Source organism: Montipora foliosa, chromosome 3 (genome assembly GCF_036669935.1).
Source record: "Montipora foliosa isolate CH-2021 chromosome 3, ASM3666993v2, whole genome shotgun sequence".
NCBI classification, from domain to species: domain Eukaryota; kingdom Metazoa; phylum Cnidaria; class Anthozoa; order Scleractinia; family Acroporidae; genus Montipora; species Montipora foliosa.
Genome location: NC_090871.1, coordinates 36,130,893 through 36,155,892, shown reverse-complemented (window position 1 = coordinate 36,155,892; position 25,000 = coordinate 36,130,893). Strand labels below are relative to the sequence as shown.

Genomic DNA, 25,000 nt, shown 5'->3' with positions numbered 1-25,000 from the left:
TTTGAAGAAAAATTGTCTCTTATTAATTTAAACAGGTTAATATCAAATCGTCCTTTGTATTCAGAATTTTGATTTGACTTTTGTAATGAAAAAAAAAAGCTGTTTATTTTAATGAGGCAAAATTATTTAGATTGACACTGTTTATTCCATAATCGGCAGTAAATTCTGAACTAAATTTCATAACATATTCCAAAACATTTTTACGATTTGTATTTGATGCTATATAACCCTCGTTTAATTGTTTTAAATTTACAGAATCAGCCTCTTGTGTTCCCTTTTGTAAATTAGTGATTTTGTGATTATTAAGATTTAAATTTCCTGTTAAAGCTGTGCTACCATTTTTTAAATATATACTTGATCAACTTCAAGTGAAAGAGCAGAAACACTATTGTTTAGTTGCTGTAAATTTACAGCATCTAAGTTATCAGATGCTTTTTTTACATTAATTATTTTATTATTGCTCATGTTAAGATTATTATTCATTTCTTGCATTCCATCTCTTAACAACACAGTGTGTATATTAGGCTTAGATGCTAATTCAACATTAAGAAACCCCAGATTGATAGCATCTTTGTTATTTTGTGGTCCTCCAACATTAGTTATTTTATTATCACCAATATCAAGATTTCCTATCATACTAACAGATCCATCCTTTTTTAAATAATCAGATAAATTAACACTAGTGGAAGCCTGTGAAACTTTTTGATCAACATAGGTTTTATTGACAAGCTCATTTAAATCATTTGGATTTCTATAACTAGTAATTTTATTTCCACCCATATTAATGTCTTTGTTTTTATCCAATATTGTTTACATATTCACGATTAACAGCAGACGTTTTATTTACTGTATTTTGAATACCATAGATACTGTTATTATTCATTTGGATATCACCTTTCATTGTTCCGCCTGTTTCATGTAAATACTTACTCAGCTCATTGTTTAATTGAGTGAAATTGACAGCATCATTGCCACAAGTAGCTGTTTTGAGATTTAGTATTTTATGGTTTTACGTGTCAAGATTGCTTGACAAACCACTTTTTAAAATATAATCATTTAGCTCTGTTTTATCAGCTTTTGATGCTAATGCAGTTTGTAGTTGATGTTTTGTAATAGCATCATTATTGCCAGTTCCGTCCTTTAAATTAGTGATTTTTTTATTTCCCATATGAATTGGATTTTTTATATCTAATTTAATATTATTCTCATCAAATTTCATGTACCATTGAGTAAGATATTCATATGAAAAAGCATCACTTTTTCCTTGAACACGCTTAAAATACATAAGAAGATGCCCTTGTATTGTTGAAGAACCATCTCGTTTAATGTAATCGGTGAGATCAAATGGTGTACTAGGAGAATCACCACCATTTGCTTTAACATGGTCATAAATCTGTTTTTTAGTGAGACAATCGTTATCGTTACTACCAGGTTTAACATTAGTAACCTTTTTATTTTCCATATCATTATTACCATCTGTAGTTAGTTTAAAACCAACTCCACGAATTCCTTTAATTATTTTTGTACTTGTTGATTCTAATAAACCGTTTGGATAACTCATTTATATAATTGGTGTTTATTATATTTGTTCATTGAATTTTTTTGTGGTAAATTTTCGTGGCTTATCAATATGGATGAGGCTATATGGATCCTTTGCTGCTTTTTCATTTGCTTCTTTTGGAGCATTATTTTCGTGGCAAATAAGTGATTTTTCATTAGTGCTTGGAAATTCATAAATACAAATATGTGAGCAGTTCTGTCTAATATCTTTTAGAGTTTTGTAATATGATTGACTTAAATGAATCACACTACAATTTTTGTGTCGCCCTCGAATAAAGTAATCAATCAATGGCTTTTGGTTTTTCTCACAAACAAAATCATCCAATATTACAAGCTTTTGATCATCATCTGTTAATTCAGATACTGGTATAATTTGATTGTTACTTGCTTCAATTATATTGCAACCAGCTTTATCACTTATTGGTTGAAACATGTTTAATAGATTTTGATACTTTGATTGCTCAAGGTTTTTTGCATACAAATAGATTTTGCCATATGCCATAATAAAGCAACTTGTAAATCATATGCATTAATGTGTTTGTTTTACCAAATACGCTTGGACCACAAGTCAACATCCGAAAGCATTTATTTGGCATAAAATCATTTAACTTGTCATAATTACTAACAAATAATATAATCAAATGAGTTTACTAAGTGGAAAGAACTTGCGAGAAGTAAGTCTGAATTATGAGATAAAATTAATACTGATATTGGTGATTTGTTCCGAATTTGAGTCAAGATACTGATTTATTAAATATTCATTTTAATCTTATTTATAATAGTCTTGTTGATGGTGACGACAGTAATATTATTTATAGTTTTTCAACTAGCGTTCTTCAACCAAGTTATAGTTTTGCTCTTGAACCTAGACGTCTTACATATAATCCTATAAATAAAACAATTATTTCATCTATTAGAATGTGGGTTACAGATGGTAAAAGGCGTTTACTTGATTTCAATTGAGCTGATGTTAGTTATTCTTTGATTTTAAAACGAGTAGAATAATATAACATAACAATATATATGAAATCATACGAATTTAAAAGAATTTATCATCCAAGACTTGTAAAATTTGTTTTCAACACAAAGGTAGTGGTATTATTATTGATAACATTTTTAAACCAATAAAATCTATTTCATCTTCAGTTTTCAAAAAAGTTGCTAAACCAATGGCAAAAAAGCATTAGAATCAGGAATTTCACATGCTGTTGATAAGATAGGAATCAGAAAAATGTGATTTCATTATGAGAGAACTTTCAAAAATGAGACAAAATTCATCAACAAAGCCAAAATAAGAATTATTCCTACTCAATCAATTAAAAAACAAGAATAAGACACAAATATGATTTTAAATCGTTTGATATCTGGCATTGGATTTAAAAGAAAACGTTAAATTATGTAGTGTAATAAGATACATGTAAAATGGGTTTTAGAACAAGTGAATATTTACAAAGAAATGAATATGTATGTTTTCAATTAAATGATGTCATTCGAGCTCCTGGCAATAATCAACATCAAGAAAAAGATACATACAAATTTACAATAAATGACAGACCATTTTTCGATTGGTATAATGGATATTTCGAAGTTCGTTTTCAGCTTCAAAAGCTTGCTGATGGAGCTGGATATGCAGCAGCTGATAGAATAACTATTATCAATGATGCTCAAAGTTTAATTAAACATCTTATGATTAAATCTGCAGGTAAAATTGTTTATGATACTGATAATCTTCATAATGTAACTTTTGTGAAAAATCTTCTTGAATATTTCAGATGATTATTCAAGATTTGTTGGTAAAAATAGTTTATGATACCTTGATACAAACAATACTACAGCTAATAATAACAAAGGCTTTGAATCTTGAAGACTTTTAACACAAGCAGTTCAAAATGATGGAAATGGAGGAGCAAAAAATATTAATGTTATTATTCCTCTTAATCGTTATAGCTATTTTGAAGAATTAGAAAGCAAAATGTTGGTTTCTATGCAGATTCAATTTAACATAACCTTGAATGAAGATGGATAATTAATCCATATGGCTAATGGCACTGATGCTGGAAGAATTGTTTTAGACAAATTTGAATTATGGTTGCCAAAATTGATTCCAAAAGAGAGTATGTACTCAAATTTTGTGAGCTCATTCATGAAAGAATCAAAGTGGAAATATTTAAGAGAATTTTATGAAGTTAGTCAACCAACTAGAACTTCTGGTTATTTTCAGATTTCAGCTTCAATTGATAATGTAAAATATGTATTTGTATATCTGAAGAAAAACTACCGAGATGCTAATGGATCAAGAGATGAAGAAACAACTCCTTATAAAGTGTATACTTTTTTATTAGATGGTGGAGCATCTCTTAATAATTGCAGACTTGAATATGGAAATGGTGTTTTTTACCCTGAATTAGAGTATGATAGTGATAGTAAAGTACGAATTCAATGATTTTATGCGATGAGAAAAAAACGATTATAATGGCGGTACACACTTAAATTTAGCTAATTATGATAGCTTGTATCCACTTATATTTTTCGATCTGTCTTTTCAAACAGAAAAAGTTACACGTGATCCAAAACAATTAACTTTCAGATATAGATTGTCAGCAAATGCCAATCAAAATTTGAGTGTTCATGCTGTTGTTTTATATGAAGAACAAATTGCTATATACAAAATTGGAAATGAACTTGTTATAGTTTAAATTTGGTTTTTATATTTAATCAAAAATATGTTATGTAATTAAATTATATAACATAATATATACAAGAAATGACTCAACTTTATAAAATAGATGTAAAGCTATCACCGAATCAAAAAAGAATTTTTTGCAAAAGCAAAAGCTTTTCATAAAAGAGAAACAATTGTTTTAAGGTTAACAAATAATGCATTAACTGGTTCTGATACATTACATGTACCTGCAAATGTCGTAAAACGATTAAACAAAAACAGACAATTAAAAAAAAGGAATGGATATCAAATTATAAAAAACTAATGTACGAAAACAAATTGAAGGAAGCTTATTGACTTCAATTTTGTCATTAGGAAAAACATTGCTTCCAACTCTTGGTAAAACACTAGGTTTATCAGCTCTTGCTGGTGCAGCTTCTGAAGGAGCTTCTAATTTAGTAAAAAAGATATCAGGCAAAGGATCTCAAATAAGCGATTTTCTTATACCACAAAACCAAATGCATAAGTTGAGGGTTGTCATAAAAGCCGGAATCCGGAATCCAGAATCACAGGTCATTGTTTTACCAATACAGAGAGTAAAAACTATAAAACATTCATAAAAGCTAACCTTAGGCCTAAAAACGTTTGTTTAGGCCTAATTAATTTGTGGTACTCCTAAAGGCTACAAGTATCTTATTATGGTGATAGATATTTTCAGTAAATATGGATGGATTATACCATTGAAAAATAAATAAGGACAATCCGTTGCTGAAGCATTCAAATCCATCTTCAAAGAAGGTAGAAAGCCTGAATATTTATGTAATGTTTAAAAAACGAACAGGAGTGTTTTATCGGGTTTAAAACCACGAGGCGCAGCCGAGTGGTTTTAGACCCGATAAAACACATGCTGCGATTTTTTTGAACGGCTTCCAAAACATTCGTGAAAAAGCGTGTGTCAATAGATTTCATAACAATTATGCTTTCGTGAATGTTGGAAATTCGCATACGAGAAAAACAATTTGGGTATAAATTAGTATGCAAGAAAATCAAATCTCACACGTGTTTCTTCTACTAACCGAAGAGGACATGGCGTCCTGTTCCACAGCTTTTCGGAAGCCTAAAAATGCAGAGGAAGAGAGGAAAATTAAGTATTGTCTAATATGCCTTTACCAGATTACTGTACTAATGGCATACAGAATTTTTCCAGATCTGTATTTAACAACTGTACTATTAATTTTGTGCAAAAGTAAATTTGCTGTGTGTGAAATTAGTTGAACCAACGTTAAATATGCACCCACTATTTTTTGTGTCAGTTGCGTGTAGATAATTAATTTTTATTCATTAGTCACATGCAGTGTCTATATCTGATAAAACAGCGCATACTCATAAGGATGAGATTTATCGATATAAAGTCACTACACGTGATGTATTATCAACAATTTGTTAGGTAAGTGGTCTTATGAATTATTAATGAGTTTTTGAAGGACTGATAAAGGAAGTGAATATTAAACAAACATGTTAGAAATCTCTTAGCTAAGAATAAAATAACAATATATTCAACAGAAAATGAAGAAAAGTCATCAGCAGTCGAAAGATGGAATCGCACAATTAAAAATAAAATGTGGAAACAGTTTACTGTTCAAGATAATACACAGTATTTAGACATATTACCTAAAATATTAAAACAGTATAACATCACTAAGCATAATTCAATAAAAATGACACCAACAGAAGCATCTAATAAAAAGAATGAAGGAATAGTATATTTCAATTTATAGGGTGATATGGAAACATCAAAACAGAAACCAAAATTTAAAATTGGTGATAAGGTAAGGATAAGCAAATATAAAAGAAAAACATTTGATTAAGGTTATACACCAAATTCGACTGAAGAAGTGTTTATAATCGATGAAATACAATACACTAATCCAATCACTTACAAAATAAAGGACTTGAATGATGAAGAGATACAAGGCACTTTTTATTAGCCTGAATTGTTAAAAGCAAAGCAAGATGTATTTAGAATTGATAAAGTTATAAAAAGAGAGTATAAAAAGAAACAAGCTTTGGTGAAATGGAAAGGATACAGCCAAGATTTTAAGAGTTGGATACCAATGAAAGATTTGACGAATATTTAAAAAATAAAATATATTGAATTATTATTTAAATGAAATACAGAATAATTTTTGAAAACAAGCCAATTAAAAATTTCGTTATTTCTGATGTTCGAAAAACATAACTGTCTTTTAATTAATGTTAATAGGCTTGGCCAAAATAATAATGATAATCGTATTTCAGAGACAGGAATTGATGCCATTAAAAATTGTGATATTCTTATTCAAAATAGTGGTTCAATATTTGATCTCCATGAAAAAATAACATTATTATCTCAAGTACCGTAAAAAAATTATTTTATTAATATATAAATGAGTTCTAAAAGTATAGATTTATATAATTCAAAAATTGGAGATGATTATGTAAGTGATAGTCAATTAGATCAATATGATTTCAATGACAGCTTTATTGATGATTCTCAATGTAGTTTTGGTGTTAATTCAGATAATACTTATGAAACTGAAACAGACTACTTTTCATCAGATACAGAAAATTAATAAAATATATAACATAAACAATGAATTGTAAATTATGTAAGCATAAAAATAATTACTTTTTTATGTAAATGTGGTTATTATTATTATTGTTTAAAACACAGATTTGATGATATTCACGGATGCCAATTTGCTTATAAGAGCGAAGCAAGATAAAAAATAAAAAAAAGATAATCCTAAAATTATTGCAAAAATTTTTTTAAAAATCTGAATATATTGTATATATGAAAAACTTAAAACAAATCATTGGTTTATTAAGAACGGCTGCCGGTAAGAATCGAGAATAGTCCGTCAACGACCATTTTGGGGGATAGCTCATATTTTGCCCAAAGATACCCTTTAGTGAACTATTTTCAAGAACCACATTTAAAAATTCCAGCGATTCTTATTTTTTTAGAAATTTGCGAAAATTTGAAAACGCGGTTAAAGTGCGGTTTTCAGTTTGATAAATTGTCCAAAATTTGCTGCGAGAACCAAGCAACGGTGAAGTCTTAAAATGAATTCAATTGGCACCAAACTTGACAAAAATTAAGAAGAACTATTCTTGTTCATTTCTACTTCAATAGTTTTTACGGAAATGCTAAAATTGTGATTTTCTAAGCTCTTTAAAGAACATCCTCAAGGACCGCATAACATGGCGGCGGAAAATGGGTGATATTTGACGCGATAAAAATGTACCTGGTACCTCATTCTTAATTTTTTTTACTTCATATTCTTCAAATATTGCTATTATTCATTTTCTGTGTGAAGTTTTATGCTCGAACTCGGAACGCTTCCCTCCGAAAATATCAGAAATGTTTGTAACCTGAGCGAGCTAAATGACGCGAGATTTAAACGCAAGCTGATGCTAATTATTCCTGTAGAATCGTCGAACTGACTAATTTTCGGCTTTGTAGCTTGTAAAGCTTTAAAAAATGCGAATTTATCCTTCAGAAGGATTAAAAGTGACTGAAAATAGTATTTGAGGGCAAAAATCCGCAAGTGAACTATATATTACTCAATTCAAACACATTATAATTTATACTGGTTTATGCAAGTGACTTTTCTATCACGATGTCAAAACTGAAATTAATACGATATTAAATCTGTTCAGTTTTCTGACAAAAGAGATCGTGATTCACACGACAAGTTAATATTTTAGGTTTACGTGCAAGACATGTAGTCCACTGTAATGCGAAAGGTATCGAGAATTCTTTTTGTAATTGTTTACATTACAAAACGCACGCAGTGTCAGTTTCACTGAAATGCATGTACGACTTGGCGGACCGTTTCATTTCAAGAGCACCCTTTTAAAAGCTAGTAGTAGAGCAAAAACATGACAGAATTTCAAAGAATTTCAAACCAAATCAGTATACATATGCTGAAAAACGAAAACTGAATGTGCGCCAATTGTGCGGTATTTTCAGACATAATTTGACATAATGAACGGTTACTACCGAAAGAAAGCTACCTAAAGCAGTATGTACTTGCACTTCAGTGAGCTACGCAAAGTTTGAGTCCATAATGTTATCCAATGTTGTCCGTTTCATTTTGAAACCATTTTCTGGAGGCATACATATGCAAGATGTTGTTGAACTTTTGACCTTCAAACGTGGTAAATATTTATGTCACGCAAAGTAACGAAAGATTTCTTTTGTTCCATTCATGCCCTGTTTTGTGTCGTTATTGAGGTTCTGCCAACTAGGGTAATTTCCGACAAGCGACATGCCCTAAAAAGTAGTGACAGCAATTGAAGTGAAATCGCTACAAACCACATCCTATCTTTAATGGTCACAGCAACGTGAAACGTTAACAAAGCAGCAACACGAACCCCCCCCCCCCCTCCCCCCCAGACTGAATACTCCCACTTTCGTCATTTTTCTAATGGTTTGCTCCTAAAGGGGGCGGTAATTTTTTTTTTACTGGCTTGTCCGCAGTAATCTCGTAAACGTTATAGGGATGATCGAAAGACATGGGAGGCGAGACAGGTAAGGATGAAAAAAGGGTAATTAAGAAAAAAGAAAATATCGTTACGCGCATGTACTAAAATAAATTAGAAGTAATTGAAGATTGGACGTGAGTCAGCCCTTCAGTGTCCCTCTTCCACACTCTCCCGTCCTGGCCAAATTAACAGGAAAGGCAGTGACCAAATTATTTTTGGCAAGTACTTTTGCTAGTAATGTCTATTAACAGTGTCAGGTACGGGTCCTTTTTCAGCATGGGGAACACTTTTCACGTATGCCAGCCTGCTGGTTGCCTAATAAGTTTCTGATTGGATGCCGTTTGAGGCTGCGTGAAAAGTGTTACGCATCTCGACCGCTCGGAAGGTATGGGATTTTGATTTTCTTCGAGGACGAGCTCCGGGACGTTTGGATGAATGAGCAAGAACTACAATGTCAAGAAGAAGGGTTAATCTTTCTGCTATTCTCCAGTGAAGTTTCAAAGCGGAGTGATGCGATTTTCTGGAGAAAAATCACCCGGTGCTGGGGCTGTTCAAAAATTAGCATCCACAATTGTCCTTCTATTGAGAAACACAGTAATCTTAAAAACCGCTCAAAATACTAGCAAATGTACTTGCCAAAAATAATTTGGTCACTGCCTTTCCTGTTAATTTGGCCTGGACGGGAGAGTGTGAAAGAGGGATACTGAAGGGCTGACTCACGTCCAATCGTCAGTTACTTCTAATTTATTTTAGTACATGCGCGTAACGATATTTTCTTTTTTCTTAATTACCCTTTTTTCACCCTTACCTCTTTTGCCTCGCATGTCTTTCCATCATCCCTATAACGTTTACGAGATTACTGCGGACAAGCCAGTAAAAAAAATTAACCGCCCCCTTTAGGAGCAAACTATTAGAAAAATGACGAAAATGGGAGTATTCAGTCTGCAGCTTTTTTCTACTTGCAGGTTATACGTATTTTATTAATTTTATTTGCAGTTCTTGCCAGTGCATTTTTTCTCTGCTCTGAACAGGTGTTAGCAGATCTGTATAATAAGCGTCGTAAATTATTACCACAAATTGCGCGTTTCAAACTATCGACTGACCATCTTGCTTGGTAGTCGATTTTTATCACATACTTATGTAAACGAGGATGCAATTTTATTCGAAAAGAAACAACAAGAACAAAACAACGCTTTTCATGCAACAATAACGAGGCCCTGCCAGGAAGGGGGAGGGTGTGGGGGCGGTTCGTGTCGCTGCTTTGTCAATGTTTCACGTTGCTGTGACCATTGCTGTCGGAAATTTAAAGAAAGGCTGTCGTTTGTTGCGATTTCACTTCAATTGCTGTCACTACTTTTTAGGGCATGTCGCTTGTCGGAATTTACCCTAGTTGGCAGAGCCTCAGTAACGACACAAAACAGGGCATGAATGGAACAAAAGAAATCTTTCGTTACTTTGCGTGACATAAATATTTACCAACGTTTGAAGGTCAAAAGTTCAACAACATCTTGCATATGTATGCCTCCAGAAAATGATTTCACAATGAAACGGACAACATTGGATAACATTGTGGACTCAAACTTTGCGTAGCTCACTGAAGTGCAAGTACATACTGCTTTAGGTAGCTTTCTTTTGGTAGTAACCATTCATTATGTCAAATTATGTCTTTGATACCGCACAATTGGCGCACATTCAGTTTTCGTTTTTCAGCATATGTATACTGATTTGGTTTGAAATTCTTTGAAATTCTGTCATGTTTTTGCTCTACTACTAGCTTTTAAAAGGGTGCTCTTGAAATGAAACGGTCCGCCAAGTCATACATGCATTTCAGTGAAACTGACACTGCGTGCGTTTTGTAATGTAAACAATTACAAAAAGAATTCTCGATACCTTTCCCATTACAGTGGAGTACATTTCTTGCACGTAAACCTAAAATATTAACTTGTCGTGTGAATCACGATCTCTTTTGTCAGAAAACTGAACAGATTTAATATCGTATTAATTTCAGTTTTGACATCGTGATAGAAAAGTCACTTGCATAAACCAGTATAAATTATAATGTGTTTGAATTGAGTAATATATAGTTCACTTGCGGATTTTTGCCCTCAAATACTATTTTCAGTCACTTTTAATCCTTCTGAAGGATAAATTCGCATTTTTTAAAGCTTTACAAGCTACAAAGCCGAAAATTAGTCAGTTCGACGATTCTACAGGAATAATTAGCATCAGCTTGCGTTTAAATTTCGCGTCATTTAGCTCGCTCAGGTTACAAACATTTCTGATATTTTCGGAGGGAAGCGTTCCGAGTTCGAACATAAAACTTCACACAGAAAATGAATAATAGCAATATTTGAAGAATATGAAGTAAAAAAAATTAAGAATGAGGTACCAGGTACATTTTTATCGCGTCAAATATCACCCATTTTCCGCCGCCATGTTATGCGGTCCTTGAGGATGTTATTTAAACAGCTTAGAAAATCACAATTTTGACATTTCCGTAAAAACTATTGAAGTAGAAATGAACAAGAATAGTTCTTCTTAATTTTTGTCAAGTTTGGTGCCAATTGAATTCATTTAAAGACTTCACCGTTGCTTGGTTCTCGCAGCAAATTTTGGACAATTTGTCAAACAGAAAACCGCACTTTAACCGCGTTTTCAAATTTTCGCAAATTTCTAAAAAAATAAGAATCGCTGGAACTTTTAAATGTGGTTCTTGAAAATAGTTCACTAAAGGGTATCTTTGGGCAAAATATGAGCTATCCCCCAAAATGGTCGTTTACGGACGATTCTCGATTCTTACAGGCAACCGTTCTTAAATAATTGTTGCTTAGCTTATACTTGTGAGTTAAAAAAAAAAAACAAAAAGACAAAAAAGTTCAATTTAACAAAAAGATTAAAATAATTCCAACAACAATTATATAAAAATATTTTCTTGTATTAGTATATAATGGAAAAAGACAAAATCAATTATACAATAATATAAATTACACATTGCTTCATTGTATAGTTTATGATGATGATAAAAATGAAGATTATGAGACGAAATTTTATTTATGTAAAAGATTTTTACAAGAATTTGAATCAGAAAATGATTCAAATACTGATACAGATACAAAAGCTAATACTGACACTGAAGAAGAATTATCTTATGAAACTGATAGCGATTTTGAAGAAGATGAAAAAGAAATTAAACATTTTGCTAAAGACCTAGCTAAAAAGAGACATTAAAATAACTCCAGTTGAAATTTCCGACAAAAATAGAATTAAAGAATATTTTTTCTGACTTAAATATATAGTAATATACAATATTAAAATGACTTATCATACTTAAAAAGAAAGACAAGACACTAATCGTAAATCAAAAACAAATATGTATGTTTAACAAATTATGGTTTTGTGATAAACGTTTAAAGCATTACCAATTAGCCGGTAAATGGAGTCATATAAAAACTAAAAACATAAAATTAATACTTCAAAGATTTAACTTTTTTAAACATATAGTTTTTTTTGTTTATTAAAAGTTCAATATTTGAATTTTTTAATTTAATAAATCATTTAAACGTAAAAAATTTTATAAAGTATAATTATATATAATGAATGAAAAAATGGTTGAATACGATGGTTTAATTAAATCACACAAAAATCAATTAATTGACTATAAAAAGAGACTAAATAAATTAAATAAACAATATAATGAAATTAAAAAAAACAAATAATTTTATAAAATCTAATGTTAATAAACAAATTAATAAAACTGTAAATTATAATAATTTTTTTTAAAAAAGAACGTATTAATTTATTATTAGAAAAAATAAATTAATTGATTCACTTAAAAAAAATCAAAACAATAGAACAACACTTAAACAAACCAGTATATGGTAAAATTATGCCATCTTCATCTGTAAAAGATAAAAGTAAATTTCTTAAAACACGAAAGTTACAATATGGAGAAAAAATATCAACCATCAACCATTTTTTTCAAAAAATATGCCATCTGTAAAAAAAAAAAAAATTAAATTTTTGAAACACCAAAGTTAAAATACGTGCAAAATATTGACATGACATAATTACAGAAAAAGAAAATGCTTTAAAATGATTCACAGAATCATATGAAATAAACATACAAAGCAATAAAGATCCTTTAATTCAATTACAAAGCACATGAAAATAAACTAAAATACATATTGAAAAAATTTTAAATGAAATGAAAGGACTAAAATTCATTGAAACACTTAATGTAACATTTGAAAAGCAGTCAGGTAATGAAAAAATAAGTAAATCAGCTTATTTTAACTGTAAAGCTCAAACAATAATTAATAAAACACAAATCGACCTAGCTTTAAAATTACCAAAACAGCAAATATTACTAACTATAAGTCAATGGATTTCAGAAGGGAGCGGCTGGGTTATTCAATCTGTTGATAGTCATCATCTTAATATTGTTAAATATGAACCTATGAAAGGCAATTCTTATATTAAATTACCAAACGAACTTCAACATAGTTCAAAAGGACTGATAAACATGAAAAACAATGATAATGAATGCTTCAGATGGTGTCATATTCGTCATCTTAATCCACAAAATAATGTCATCAACGTATTAAAAAAGATGATAAAGAACATATTGAAAAACTAGATTACAAAAACATTGAATTTCCAGTAACTATTAAACAAATGAACAAAATTGAAAAAAAAAGAGTATTATTATCAATGGTTATGAAAACAAACAACCTTTTTCAATCTAAGTATCAAAAGAAAAGTATGAATATTTTATGAATTTATTATTGATTACTGAAGAAACCAAAACACGTTATGTACTTATAAAAGACTTTAATAAATTTATGTATAATGAAACAAAACAGTGCTTTAGTTCTAATCAAGTTTTAACTAATCACAAAGAAACTTGTAAAACAATTAATGGTGAAGAAGCAATTAAAATGCCTGAAAAAGGTTCAAAAGTAAAGTTCAATAATTTTCAGAAAAAACTACCTGTGCCATTTGTGATATATGCTGATTTTGGAGCAATAAAAGAAAACGTTTATGGTTGTAAGCCAAACAATGATAATCCATACACTAAAGCTTATGAAAAACATACTAACTGTGGATATGGTTATAAAGTTGTTTGTTGTTATGATGGTAAATACACTAAATCAGTTCAAATTTATAGAGGTGAAAATGCTGTATACAGATTCATGGAAAAAATGCTTGAAGAATTAAAATATTGTAAAAATATCCTGAAATACAAATTCAACAAGCCATTAAAAATGACAAAAGAAGACGACGAAAACTTCAAAAAATTTTATGAATGCCACATTTGTAATAAAAAATATATTAACAAAGATATTATAGTAAGAGATCATTGTCATATCACTGGAAAATATAGAGGATCTTCTCATCAAGATTGTAATCTGAATTTTAGACTCACTGGTAAAATACCAGTTATATTTCATAATTTTAGAGGTTATGATAGTCACATTATAATGCAAAATATTGGTAAAATATCTAAAAATCACACTTACAAAAATAAGAAAGGAGAAGAATATCAAATGAAGTTTAATACTATCCCTAATAAAATGGAAAAATATATAGCTTTTATGCTTGGTAATCATTTAACAGTTATTGACAGTTTTCAATTTATGAGTTCAAGCCAAAGAGGTATGGAATACCTTCAATTTAGAATCAATGGGTGAATATCACGACTTGTATCTCAAATCTGACATTCTGTTGTTGGCTGATGTTTTTGAAAACTTTCGAAAAACTTGTTTAAAATATTACAAGCTTGATCCTTCTTATTATTTTTCAAGCCCTGGTTTAAGTTTGGATGCTATTCTTAAGATGACTGATATTAAATTAGAACTTATAACCGATGTTGATCAATATATGTTTATTGAACGAGCTTCTAAAGGAGGAGTAAGTTACATAGCCAATCAATATGCAAAAGCAAATAAATACATGAAAAAATATGATGAAAATTTACCTTCAAAGTATATTATGTATTTAGATGCTAACAATTTATATGGTTGGGCTATGAGTCAATATTTACCAACAGGGAGCTTTAGATGGTTATCAGAAAAACAAATTAATAAGCTTAACCTAGCTAAATATAAAAATGACAGTAAAAAAGGATTGATTTTTGAAGTTGATCTCAAGTATCCAAAAATATTACATGATTTGCATAATGATTATCCTTTAGCTCAAGAAATAATTAAAGTTGTTATCTGAATATGCAAAACCAATTTCTGATAAATATAATATTTCTACTAATCTTGTTAAAATGGTTATTCCTACATTAAACAATAAAGAAAAGTATGTTCTTCATTACAGACATTTACAATTATATCTCGATTTAGGTAGGTCTTAAAATAACAAAAGATTATAAAGTATTAGAATTGAAGAATAGAATCACCTTGGCTAAAGCAGTATATTGACTTTAATACACAGAAAAGAACAAATGCTAAAAATGATTTTGAAAAAGATTTCTTCAAACTCATGAACAACAGGGTATATGGAAAAACAATGGAAACGTAAGCATGTTGATGTTAGACTCATTACGGATGAGAAAAAACTGTTGAAATTAACACCAAAACCGACTTACGTTAGTTGCAAAATCTTCAAGAAAAATCTATTGGCTATTCATAAGATTAAAGAAAAACAAACCCTAAATAGACCAGCTCATGTTGGAATGTGTATTTTAGATCTAAGCAAAACGTTAATTATTTCATTATAATTATATCAAACAAAAGTACAAGACACAGATTCACTCACCTATGAAAACTGAAACTAATGATGTGTATCAAGACTTTTTTAATGACAAAAATAAATTTGATTTCAGTGATTATACTGAAAATAGTCAATTATATGATAAAACTAATAAGAAAGTTATCAGAAATTTCAAAGATGAAGCTGCTGGAATTCCAATAACTGAATTCATAGGCTTCCAAAGTAAAATGTATTCTTATATCAAAAACAATGATCAAAATAATAAAACAGCCAAAGCAATTAAAAGGATTGTTATTCAAAAAAATATCAAACATGAAGACTTCAAACAACTTTATTCACTAAAAAACAAATGTATCATACAATGAAAACAATTAGAAGCAACCATCATCAACTTGGAAGCTATGAGCTGAATTAAGTGTCAATGTTATGTTTCTATAACAAACGACAATGAAATAAAATCATATGCTTATGGGCATTATAAAATCAACCCACTAAAACAATCTTGATGAAAAAGTTTACCGACAAAACTATCTTGAATATAAATGACACGCTATGGTGATTTTCCCTGTTTCAATTACTTACGCGAATATTTAAACACACTTCCTGCATCACCTATTACACAAAAAATTACACAAATGTGTAACTTTTGAGTGGTTAAAAATCACGGGAAAAGTCCCAAACAATGAGATCATCAACTTTCTGTTTATAATGCCACGCTATGGTAATTCTTTCCTGTTTACTTCGCTTCGCTGTTTTCAAGCACAATTCCCAAGGTCAATTTTACAGCGCAAATTTCAACGCAAAATCCCAAGGTCAAATTTCAATGCATTAAAAATGAGCTCCTACCCCCAACTACTATACCACTAATTTACCGTGCACATTCGAAATCCTCACAAGTGGGTGATTAATCTTCTCGATTATCATACGAAGTTCGTCGTAATTCACATCCACTACATGCAAAATCAGCAGATGAAGTTCTCGATGCTGTAGAGATCTACTTATTTTCCGATGGATACCCGAAAAAAATTCTTACAGACAATGGAGGTGAATTTTGCTATGCGAAACTCAAAATATTTTTCGAGGAAAATCAAATCAAGCTGTCCCATGGAGCGGCAACAACTCCAACCACACAAGGTCTTGTGGAAAGAAGCAACAAAACATGGAAAGAAAATATGAGGTCAATAATTATGGGGTCAAATAACGAGAACATTGAAAGATGGTGCGAGTACACAGTGGAGGCTTCATATACTATGAACATCACTCTCCACAGGGTAATAAATACAACACCATACGAAGCAGTTTTCGGAATAACGGCACACTGTGAGAACCACCAGAACACTGATGGAGACATTGATTGTCAAGGGGAGGCTACTGAGCTAGCCTCTAGTAAAAATACTTTAGACAATCATGAGTGTGAAACTGTTAAAAGAGCAGCCAAACCCCAGAAGATACGTGAACGACAGAGTCAATACAATGAAGAAATGGTGAAACAAACCACACAATCAAGGAAGGCATCTTTCAAGATCGATGACATGGTTGCAATCAAAATAGACAGGGTAGACAAAACGAGTTCTGTACATCCGAATATGCTGTTGGGCAAAATAATAGAGACTAGGAAAGACTATGCTAAAATAGTTACTCCACAAGAAAGCATTAAGGTCTTTATTTCATTTTCAAGGTTATATCCTTGCACTTCGAGGAATGTGACACTCGATTATTGCAAAGAAATTTCGTTCACAGCTGCTTGCAAGCAAGATAACAATACTTGTCAGTAGCATTTGTTCAGTTTGCAAATAAATGAAGTAACAACACTTTGTTTTGACTGCATCTTTATTTCTCGTCTGCAGATTACATTTAAAACATAAAATGAATCTATACATTTGGTTACCTTAAGTGGACGGTGTCTGTTACCCAAACCGCATTACTTAGTTAACCAGTCAAGAATCCACTTATTAGGCCTAAATACCAACCCATTTTATGACCCCAACCCTAAACTTCTGAAAACAAACCGCAATTTCATAATGACAACCCCAACCTCAAACTGACGCAATCCTTAGGCCTCGATGCACTATCGTGACCATGATCCACACTTTCTGTTTGAAGATAACCATTCAAGGCCCTTCAAAACCACATTGGTGAGGGGCGAGTGCTCTCACCACTGCCCCATCCCTGCACCCCAGTTCAATAATCGAACTGTTTTGAAAAAAACAAACTGGTTTAAAACAAAAAAGCCGGTTTGAGAAAATTTAAACCAAAAATCAAATTAAACCACAACATGTACACCGCATTTGTTACGTTACTTTCATGGTGGTTTACAATTCTCAAAGAGGCGTAGAACATTAACCTCGGGGGTCTTTTCCCCACTGTACATGAACACAGTGTTGATTATCAAGAAGCTTTGTAAGACGGTGCCTACGGATTACAGTTTTTATGCCAGGAGACTTGGAAGTCGAACCATTTGCAGATGAAATTACAAAGGCAGCACTTATTCCTCAATTATTTTTATGACCATGATTGTTGGTCCGACCGGGATTGTGAACCCGGATCTCCTGCACGCAAGTCCGATACTCAACCAATCACGAGCCACCGGTCGCTGGAAGCGTCTTCTACGCCACACAACCACTTCCTTTTAAATAAAAATAATTGCTGGAAAGTTGTAAGAAATTTACGCACTGACTTCACTTTTGCTGTTTATTTCACAGGCCTACCGGAAATGGGTCAAAGATCATTGGGAAGAACCCAGGCTTCCAGGCACAATGATGACTAACGAGCAAGTGTTTTTCATAAGTTTTGCCCGAGTAAGTACCATTTCGATCCGTGGTGATTTGTATTTTTACTTTGTTGCTCTTTCCGTGGTCAGTTTAATCATCATCGAGTGAAATGTTTGTTTCCGTGATTTAAAAGTCTCACAAAATACTCAGATCACGTTCTAAATATCACAGTGTTGGTATGTGCAGTTCACGGTATCAGGGATATCACGGTGTGGATATCCATATAATAGCAACAGAAGTTTTAGTCAGTTGTACGATTATCAAAATTTGTTTTAATTTATTGACAATTACAGATGTGAGAGCAGACTAAAAATAGTTTTGTTTTATCCTTGAAGCTAGAGCAATCCGGATGTATTTTTCTATTTAAGTTAATCCCTGGTACACCCGAGACCCATGAGCTCTGGTCAGTGGAGTTCTTTCCGTGGTTAGGAAACTTGCTTGCTTTCCAGTGTGAGTTCTTGGTAATTGTTCGTGCTGCAAGACATCTATTAACAATAAACCTGTCGCTTCAACATGTGTGTTGCCCACAGAACTATTACGACCTTTCGACAGTTTATTTCTTACGTCTAAGACAGAGGCAAACCCAATAGAAGATCACAAGCTGCGACTGCTAAGCTAGTTATATTGGCGCCACATGCAGGATCTTAATTAAACGTACAACTCACTGAACACGAAAGAGTAATGACTGTAAATGGAGCTCTCAATGATAATGTTGCTGCACTTCAGCACTCTGTGGGTTTCGTATCGTTGGGGTTAGGTGTTGATGCAGGTGATCTCTTAATTTTTTTGACTGATAACGCCACTTAATGCCACCCACTAAACCTTCAGGTGAGTTGCAAACTCGTTGTATGTTCTCTGCATCTTTGTAAGATGCGGGGTTGTAAGATGTAGGTTGTAAGAGTGTCAGTGTGGGTCGGTTTTCTGTAATTAGCGGTCCGAGTTATGTTGTTGTCTCTTGTATCCAAGCATTCTGGATGTAAAGGCTCAGAAAACTGACAAATACCCGAACAAGAGAAAACAGTGGGCAAGCGTAATATGCACACGCCTTCCCCCTAGCTAAGGTACGACAGCATCGAAAGGGGCTTTTGACTTACAATTCGAACACAACATGCCTCTTAACGTAAGCACAGTCCAAATGTCAGTTAAAAGTTCACAAGTTCAGCATAAGTGGAGGGAGGCTTCCGAAAACGTAGTGGATATCGTCTTTCAGGAGCAGACGTAGGAAACCTGGCTGGGCTGCTGGACACACGGCCACCTTTTTTTGGTTTTTTTTTTTTTTTAACAAAAGTAACCTACATACAACAACGCTTATTATAGAACACTACTTTTTACAGAGACACTATTCAACACTAATAACTAATAAACTATTTTAAACACTTCGACGACATCACTGTACTTACTGTCTAGAAAAAAAAACTATATGAGCAATTTCCATTTACCATAATACTTGTGAATCGTTTTGTTCCTGGCACTAGTGCACTTTTTTTTTTGTTTTCATGTTCACTTTTTCTCGAAAGCAGGCATGGCCAGTTGTTACTGGGCTAGGTGTTGATATTTCCTTCTCGGTGGTGCAGGCAGGTGTTTGTTCAGGGTCTTTAGTATCATGATCCTCGTAGCTGTCAGGTTGAACTGGGTGGGCCAAGGGTTAGAAAACAGGGTGTTGTTGGAGGAGTCGGTTGTGGGGTTGCAGCTATTTGTCATACGAATACCTTAGCCCCTAAACTGGTCTGTGTGTCGGCGCCACATCAAATTAGTACCAATTTCCACTTCGTAGGACAAGCTACCGCGCTGTGCTCGGATGATACCATGTACCCAGCTGGTACTACCAGTGTAGTTGCGTGCCATCACTTTCTAGCCAATGCAGAAGTTTCTGGTTCTCCGACCACTTGTAGAGGCAGTTTGTTCTATCTGGCGATTGTTGACCGTAAAGCAGAGATCTGGTTCCAACAGGTCCAGCCGAGTGCGCAGTCGTTTCACCAAAAATAACGCAGATGGCGGCTCCCCATGCGTTACATGTTTCTAGTTGGGCCAGGACATCATATCTAGCAAAGAGGTTTTGAAGCTTCTCGATGGTCTTTGTTGAGGTGGTGGTGTCCATTTGCTCTATTTCCAAAGATCTTAAATAGGCATTCTCGACAATAGCCACGTCATTCCTGAACACCAGATGTAGCTTCTGGCTAGGGCGTTCTTTTCACCACTTCCAGATGTCCTTGATGAAGGTCTTCAAGGACTTTCAGCTGAAGCGTAGGGGGGGGGGGGGGGGGGTATGACCATGATTTCACCATAACAGACAGACACCAAGGACCGGAATTTCATCTCTGTGGGAGTAGAAGGGCTCAAGTGTTGGGTCAAGGCTGTTAAACAGTCTATGGGTGGCCATCATGAGGACTTGACTCAGCACTGGTTCTCTTTGTGTTCTCTTCTGACGTCATCAGTTGTGATTGGTAATGGGTGAAACTGCATCCTATTGAAAACATTCAATGGTTCCACAACTTCTCCAGCTGCTTCTTCAGTTTTAAGAGGCAGACGAGAAAGGTGATAGGCATTGCTATGTACTTTTGTGTTCTTGTACTCGATTTTATAACCATAGCCGGCCGGGAACAATGCATGACAGTCTAACTGCGGTAACCATTGGAATGCTCTGGTGAGGACGAAAAATTGAAGTGAGTGGCTGATGATCAGTGTACAGTGTGAAAGGTCGACCAAGCAAATAATCATGGAACTTCTTAACCCCCCCCCCCCCCCCCAGGTTATTGCCAAAGCTTCTTTGTCAATTTACGCATTTCACTGCTCAATTGGTGAGTGTTTGTTTGTGAAGCAAAAGCACTTGGCCGTTCCGTATCATCATTCATCACATGTGACAATGCGGCACCAATCCCTAAGGGGGAAGCATCGCAAGTGTACCTCTGTGGTAGACTAGGGTCATAATGTGTTAATGTTGCTGGTAAAGTGCGTTTTCAAGTTGAATCCGTTTTAACCTACCAGTGATGTAAGTCAAAAAAATTATCGCCAGCGTTGATCCTATAATATAATATACCTTGTTGGCGACAACCGTAACCGGAAGGTTATTTGCCCTTTGTTGAAATATTTCCTCCTGAACTTGTTCTAACCATTCGAACGAACGAGGTTTGTCTAAAGAATACACCAAGACAATCGCATCCGCTTTGTCAATCTAATCCGCTTTGTCAATCTTCTTTTTAGACAAGCTTTTTATCGTTTTTTGTAACTTTTTATTTATTTTCAAAATTGTAAAGCGCCATAGAGCTTTTAGGATATGGCGCTCTAAAAATCTATAATCTAATCTATAATCTAATCTAATCCTATCATCAAGGATACAGCTCGTGCACAGGTGATGCCAAAAACCAACGGTTATACTGGAACAAACCCATGTGGGTATTGATTTAAGTTATTTCCTTGAATCCGCTTCCATCTCTAACTGATGGTATGCTTGACAGAGAGTGATGTTGGAGAATTTCTGTTCACTAACAAGGTTTACAAGAATGTCTTCAAAACGTGGGAGGGATTACTGTTCTGCCTTTAGTTCCGAATTTACTGTGACCTTGAGTCTGACAGAAGCATTCTCCTTAAGAACTAGCACAATGGGTGTGGCCCACTCACTCCATCCCACTTTAGTTAGAATCCCTCAATTCGTCCTGCCCTTTTGGCTTCACGGCATTAGGCACTTGCGTAGCTTTCATAAAGTGTGCTTGGTGTTGCTCCACAAGGGTTAACTTCGCCTGGGCCAATGTAAATGCGTCCAACTTGTCTTCCAAGACATCGCAATACTTGTCTAGGAAAACGCTCCGGCGACGTTGGGGACAGGTAGCATCTTCTGAACCTTGCAATGTCTTGATAAAATGCCAGTCTAAGTGTGCCTTGTCTAATCAATCTCTCCTCATCAAAACAGGTCCAGCAATCAGGCTTCCTGGTTTCTATAGTACCTCCACGGGAGTAATGTTCTCCCCTATGTAGGTTTTCAAGAACAGCTCCGTTTTGTGCAAAGGATGTCTGCCAACTTCTTGTTATAGAGATTATACCGTGTGATTGACTCGGCAGAGTCTGTGTCAAATTCCATTTTAAGAGGTTCTCCGTCCACATTTAAATCTACCCAGGTGACATCGCTGTGACGTTTGCCCATACTGTGTACCATTAAGGAAGTCAATACATCAGCAGTTTCATCAGCATGAACTTGAGAAGTTTTTGGTGCTTGTCTTGGTTTGCCCTGTTGTTTGGAGCGACAAATCCTCTGGATATGGATTCTTCTTTGCCACATCGAAAACAATTGAGAGCTAGGCGAGCATAACTGCCGCAGCGATAGGAAAAGGTTGTAGATCATGGTATTGCACTTGCTTTGTTGTTTTCTGTTCTACGGCTTGTGCTCGTTTTGCAACTGGGCAGCATCGCGAATGGCAGTTTCCAGCGCTACAGCAATAACGACAGCTTTAGCGTATTTCACTTCAGTTTCCGAAAGCAATCACCCTTGAACCCGCATGTTTCTCAGTCCACGCACTGGTCTATCTCGAGGTGAAGTTAGCACGAAAATTGTAATGTGTCGCAAGCTTCTTTAACTCGGCCACGTATGACAAAATACTTTCTCCTTCGAGTTGACTTCGTTTGTGAAATGAAAATAGGGGGTAACCATGCATGTTTCGGATAATGAGGTTTGATTTTTGAAAAAATGGACACTTTTTTGCTTCAACAAAGAAACGTAAGTTTTTTTACAGTTTTTTTATCGGTACAAACGGTTACTTACAGTAACACAACAGGAATATCAAAGGTCTTTAAAATGAATAGCAAAATGCAACCAGATGATTCTATAGGTTTGTTTTTGGTCACAGAGGCGTGGGGGCGGAGCCATTTTTGGGCCTGGCAGCCCTTGTGCTTGCTGGAGGGCTCCCTTTGCCAGTTTTTCGGGCCCTGGGGATTGATCCCAGCCTCGGTGGGCCTCAGGCTTTCGTTTCATGTGTGGGGGATGTTGCGTGGCCACGCGGAGATGCGAGATTTCTCTTCTAGTGGTTTCATGTCTCCGCGCGGCCGTGTGGGGTCCTCTGTGTGTGAAATGGGGGTTTGGTTGGGGTAGGGATTGGTTTTTGGGACCGTGAAGGATTGGTGGGGGGGAGCCTTTTCGTGGCTGCGGGGGGAGGGGAGGGCTGTTAGGATCGGGGTGACTCTGTCTTCACGTTTTTATGATTAAAAACAAATTTATACAAAAAAAAACCCCGAACCTTTCCTCAATTTCCAGTAGTTTAGGGCTGAAATGCTTCTTGTAGGTTAGTAGCTATCTCTTGGTACTCCGACTTGGTACTCTGGTTTTCCGACGCGAGAAGATCCTTCAGCTGCGTATACGTCTCTCCGCCGATCACACTCAACAAGGTTGACACTTTGTGGTCGTTATCAATGTCCTTTGCCAAGAACAACTGTTCCGCTCGCTCCACATAGGTTTCTCAAATCTCCTTTGTATCATGAAAATGTCTTTCTAACGGTGGTCATAACTTGTTGAATTTATGATTGTCACCACTGTTAAGTGGAAGAAACCTGACGGAGGGTGTGTAGTGCAGGTTGCGGGTTTCAGGTCATTGTTTTACCGTAAGTGAAACAACCCAAACCTTTGCAAAAATGCTAACCTTAGGCTTTAACATTATATTTAGGCCAAATGTTAGCATTAGTAGAAGTTTTGGTTGTTTCAACTATGGTGAAGCAATGGCCTTGAACCCTAACCTGCAACCTGTAGTTTACACCCCCCAGAAAACTGACAAATATCCGAACACGAGGAAACAGTGCTTATGCTTAACTGACAAATATCCGAACAAGAGGAAACAGTGCTTAAGCTTAATGTACATAGGCTGCAAGCCTGTAAAACACGTTTTACCGTTCTCCTCGGTAAACTGCATGTCAGCGTTTTTTTTCTGTAGAGGAGTTTGTGAAAATTGTCAATTACGAATTTGGTGTTCTTGTGTGATCTTATCGTGGGCGTGGCGGAGTTAGAGTGGTATAGTTCGTACGTTTCCGGCGCTTATTCGTCGATCTTTTGAATACCCATTTCAATCAAAATAATCGTTTTACCACTTAAGAGAAGGACGCACGCATGGGCCAATTGAGTAATTAACTAAATATCTTACTTCAGAAACATTGGACATTGAACTGGTGATTTCCACATTAGAAGCGCTTTTAAGCTAATGTATCTCATCTTCAACAGATATCAAGATTAAGGCCGGTTTCTTCAATTTTTCACATCATCATGATAATCTTTCACTTCTTGTATCCGCTTTTCTCCTCTACGTTTTGAGAGGATAGTACCTTTTGTGTTTCGCTGTCAGAGTACCTTTTCACCCTGCTCATCTTAGCAAGAATTATCTGCTTAAGCTATTTAAACAAACACTTAAATCACTCTTTTAAATGTTGTATATCGCCTTCACGATTTATTGTTCACGGTCTTTTTGCATTCATGCCTTATTGTTGCATATGGAGTACGCATGCATCGTATCCTTGTACGGAACTTGGACACGCCCGCTCTCCAGAGTCCCGGGAGTTCTTAGCCACGATCTTTGCGTCAACGAGTAGGAAATGTAGACCAATGTGGAAAAATGATCACGGAAAATGTTGATTAATCGAAAACGATTTGACCTAAACGTGCAGATAGCCCTTCAGCATGTCTAAAGACAACGGAAAAGCATCACCTTGTCATTATCCTGTCTCGGACAAATTTGGCTATCAAACAAACAAAACATAATGGTGAAATAGTCTTTGAAAGTGTAAG

General features: G+C 34.3%; 1 protein-coding gene across 2 annotated transcripts in view; it reads left to right on the top strand.

Moving 5' to 3' along the window:
- Positions 1-25,000, top strand: part of LOC137997364 (endothelin-converting enzyme homolog) — a 106,658-nt gene that overhangs the window by 75,413 nt on the left and 6,245 nt on the right. For both annotated transcript variants that reach the window (XM_068843312.1, XM_068843311.1), the window contains exon 17: positions 18,175-18,270. In XM_068843312.1, coding sequence (XP_068699413.1) covers positions 18,175-18,270 — 96 coding nt within the window. The remainder of the gene's footprint in view (positions 1-18,174; positions 18,271-25,000) is intronic.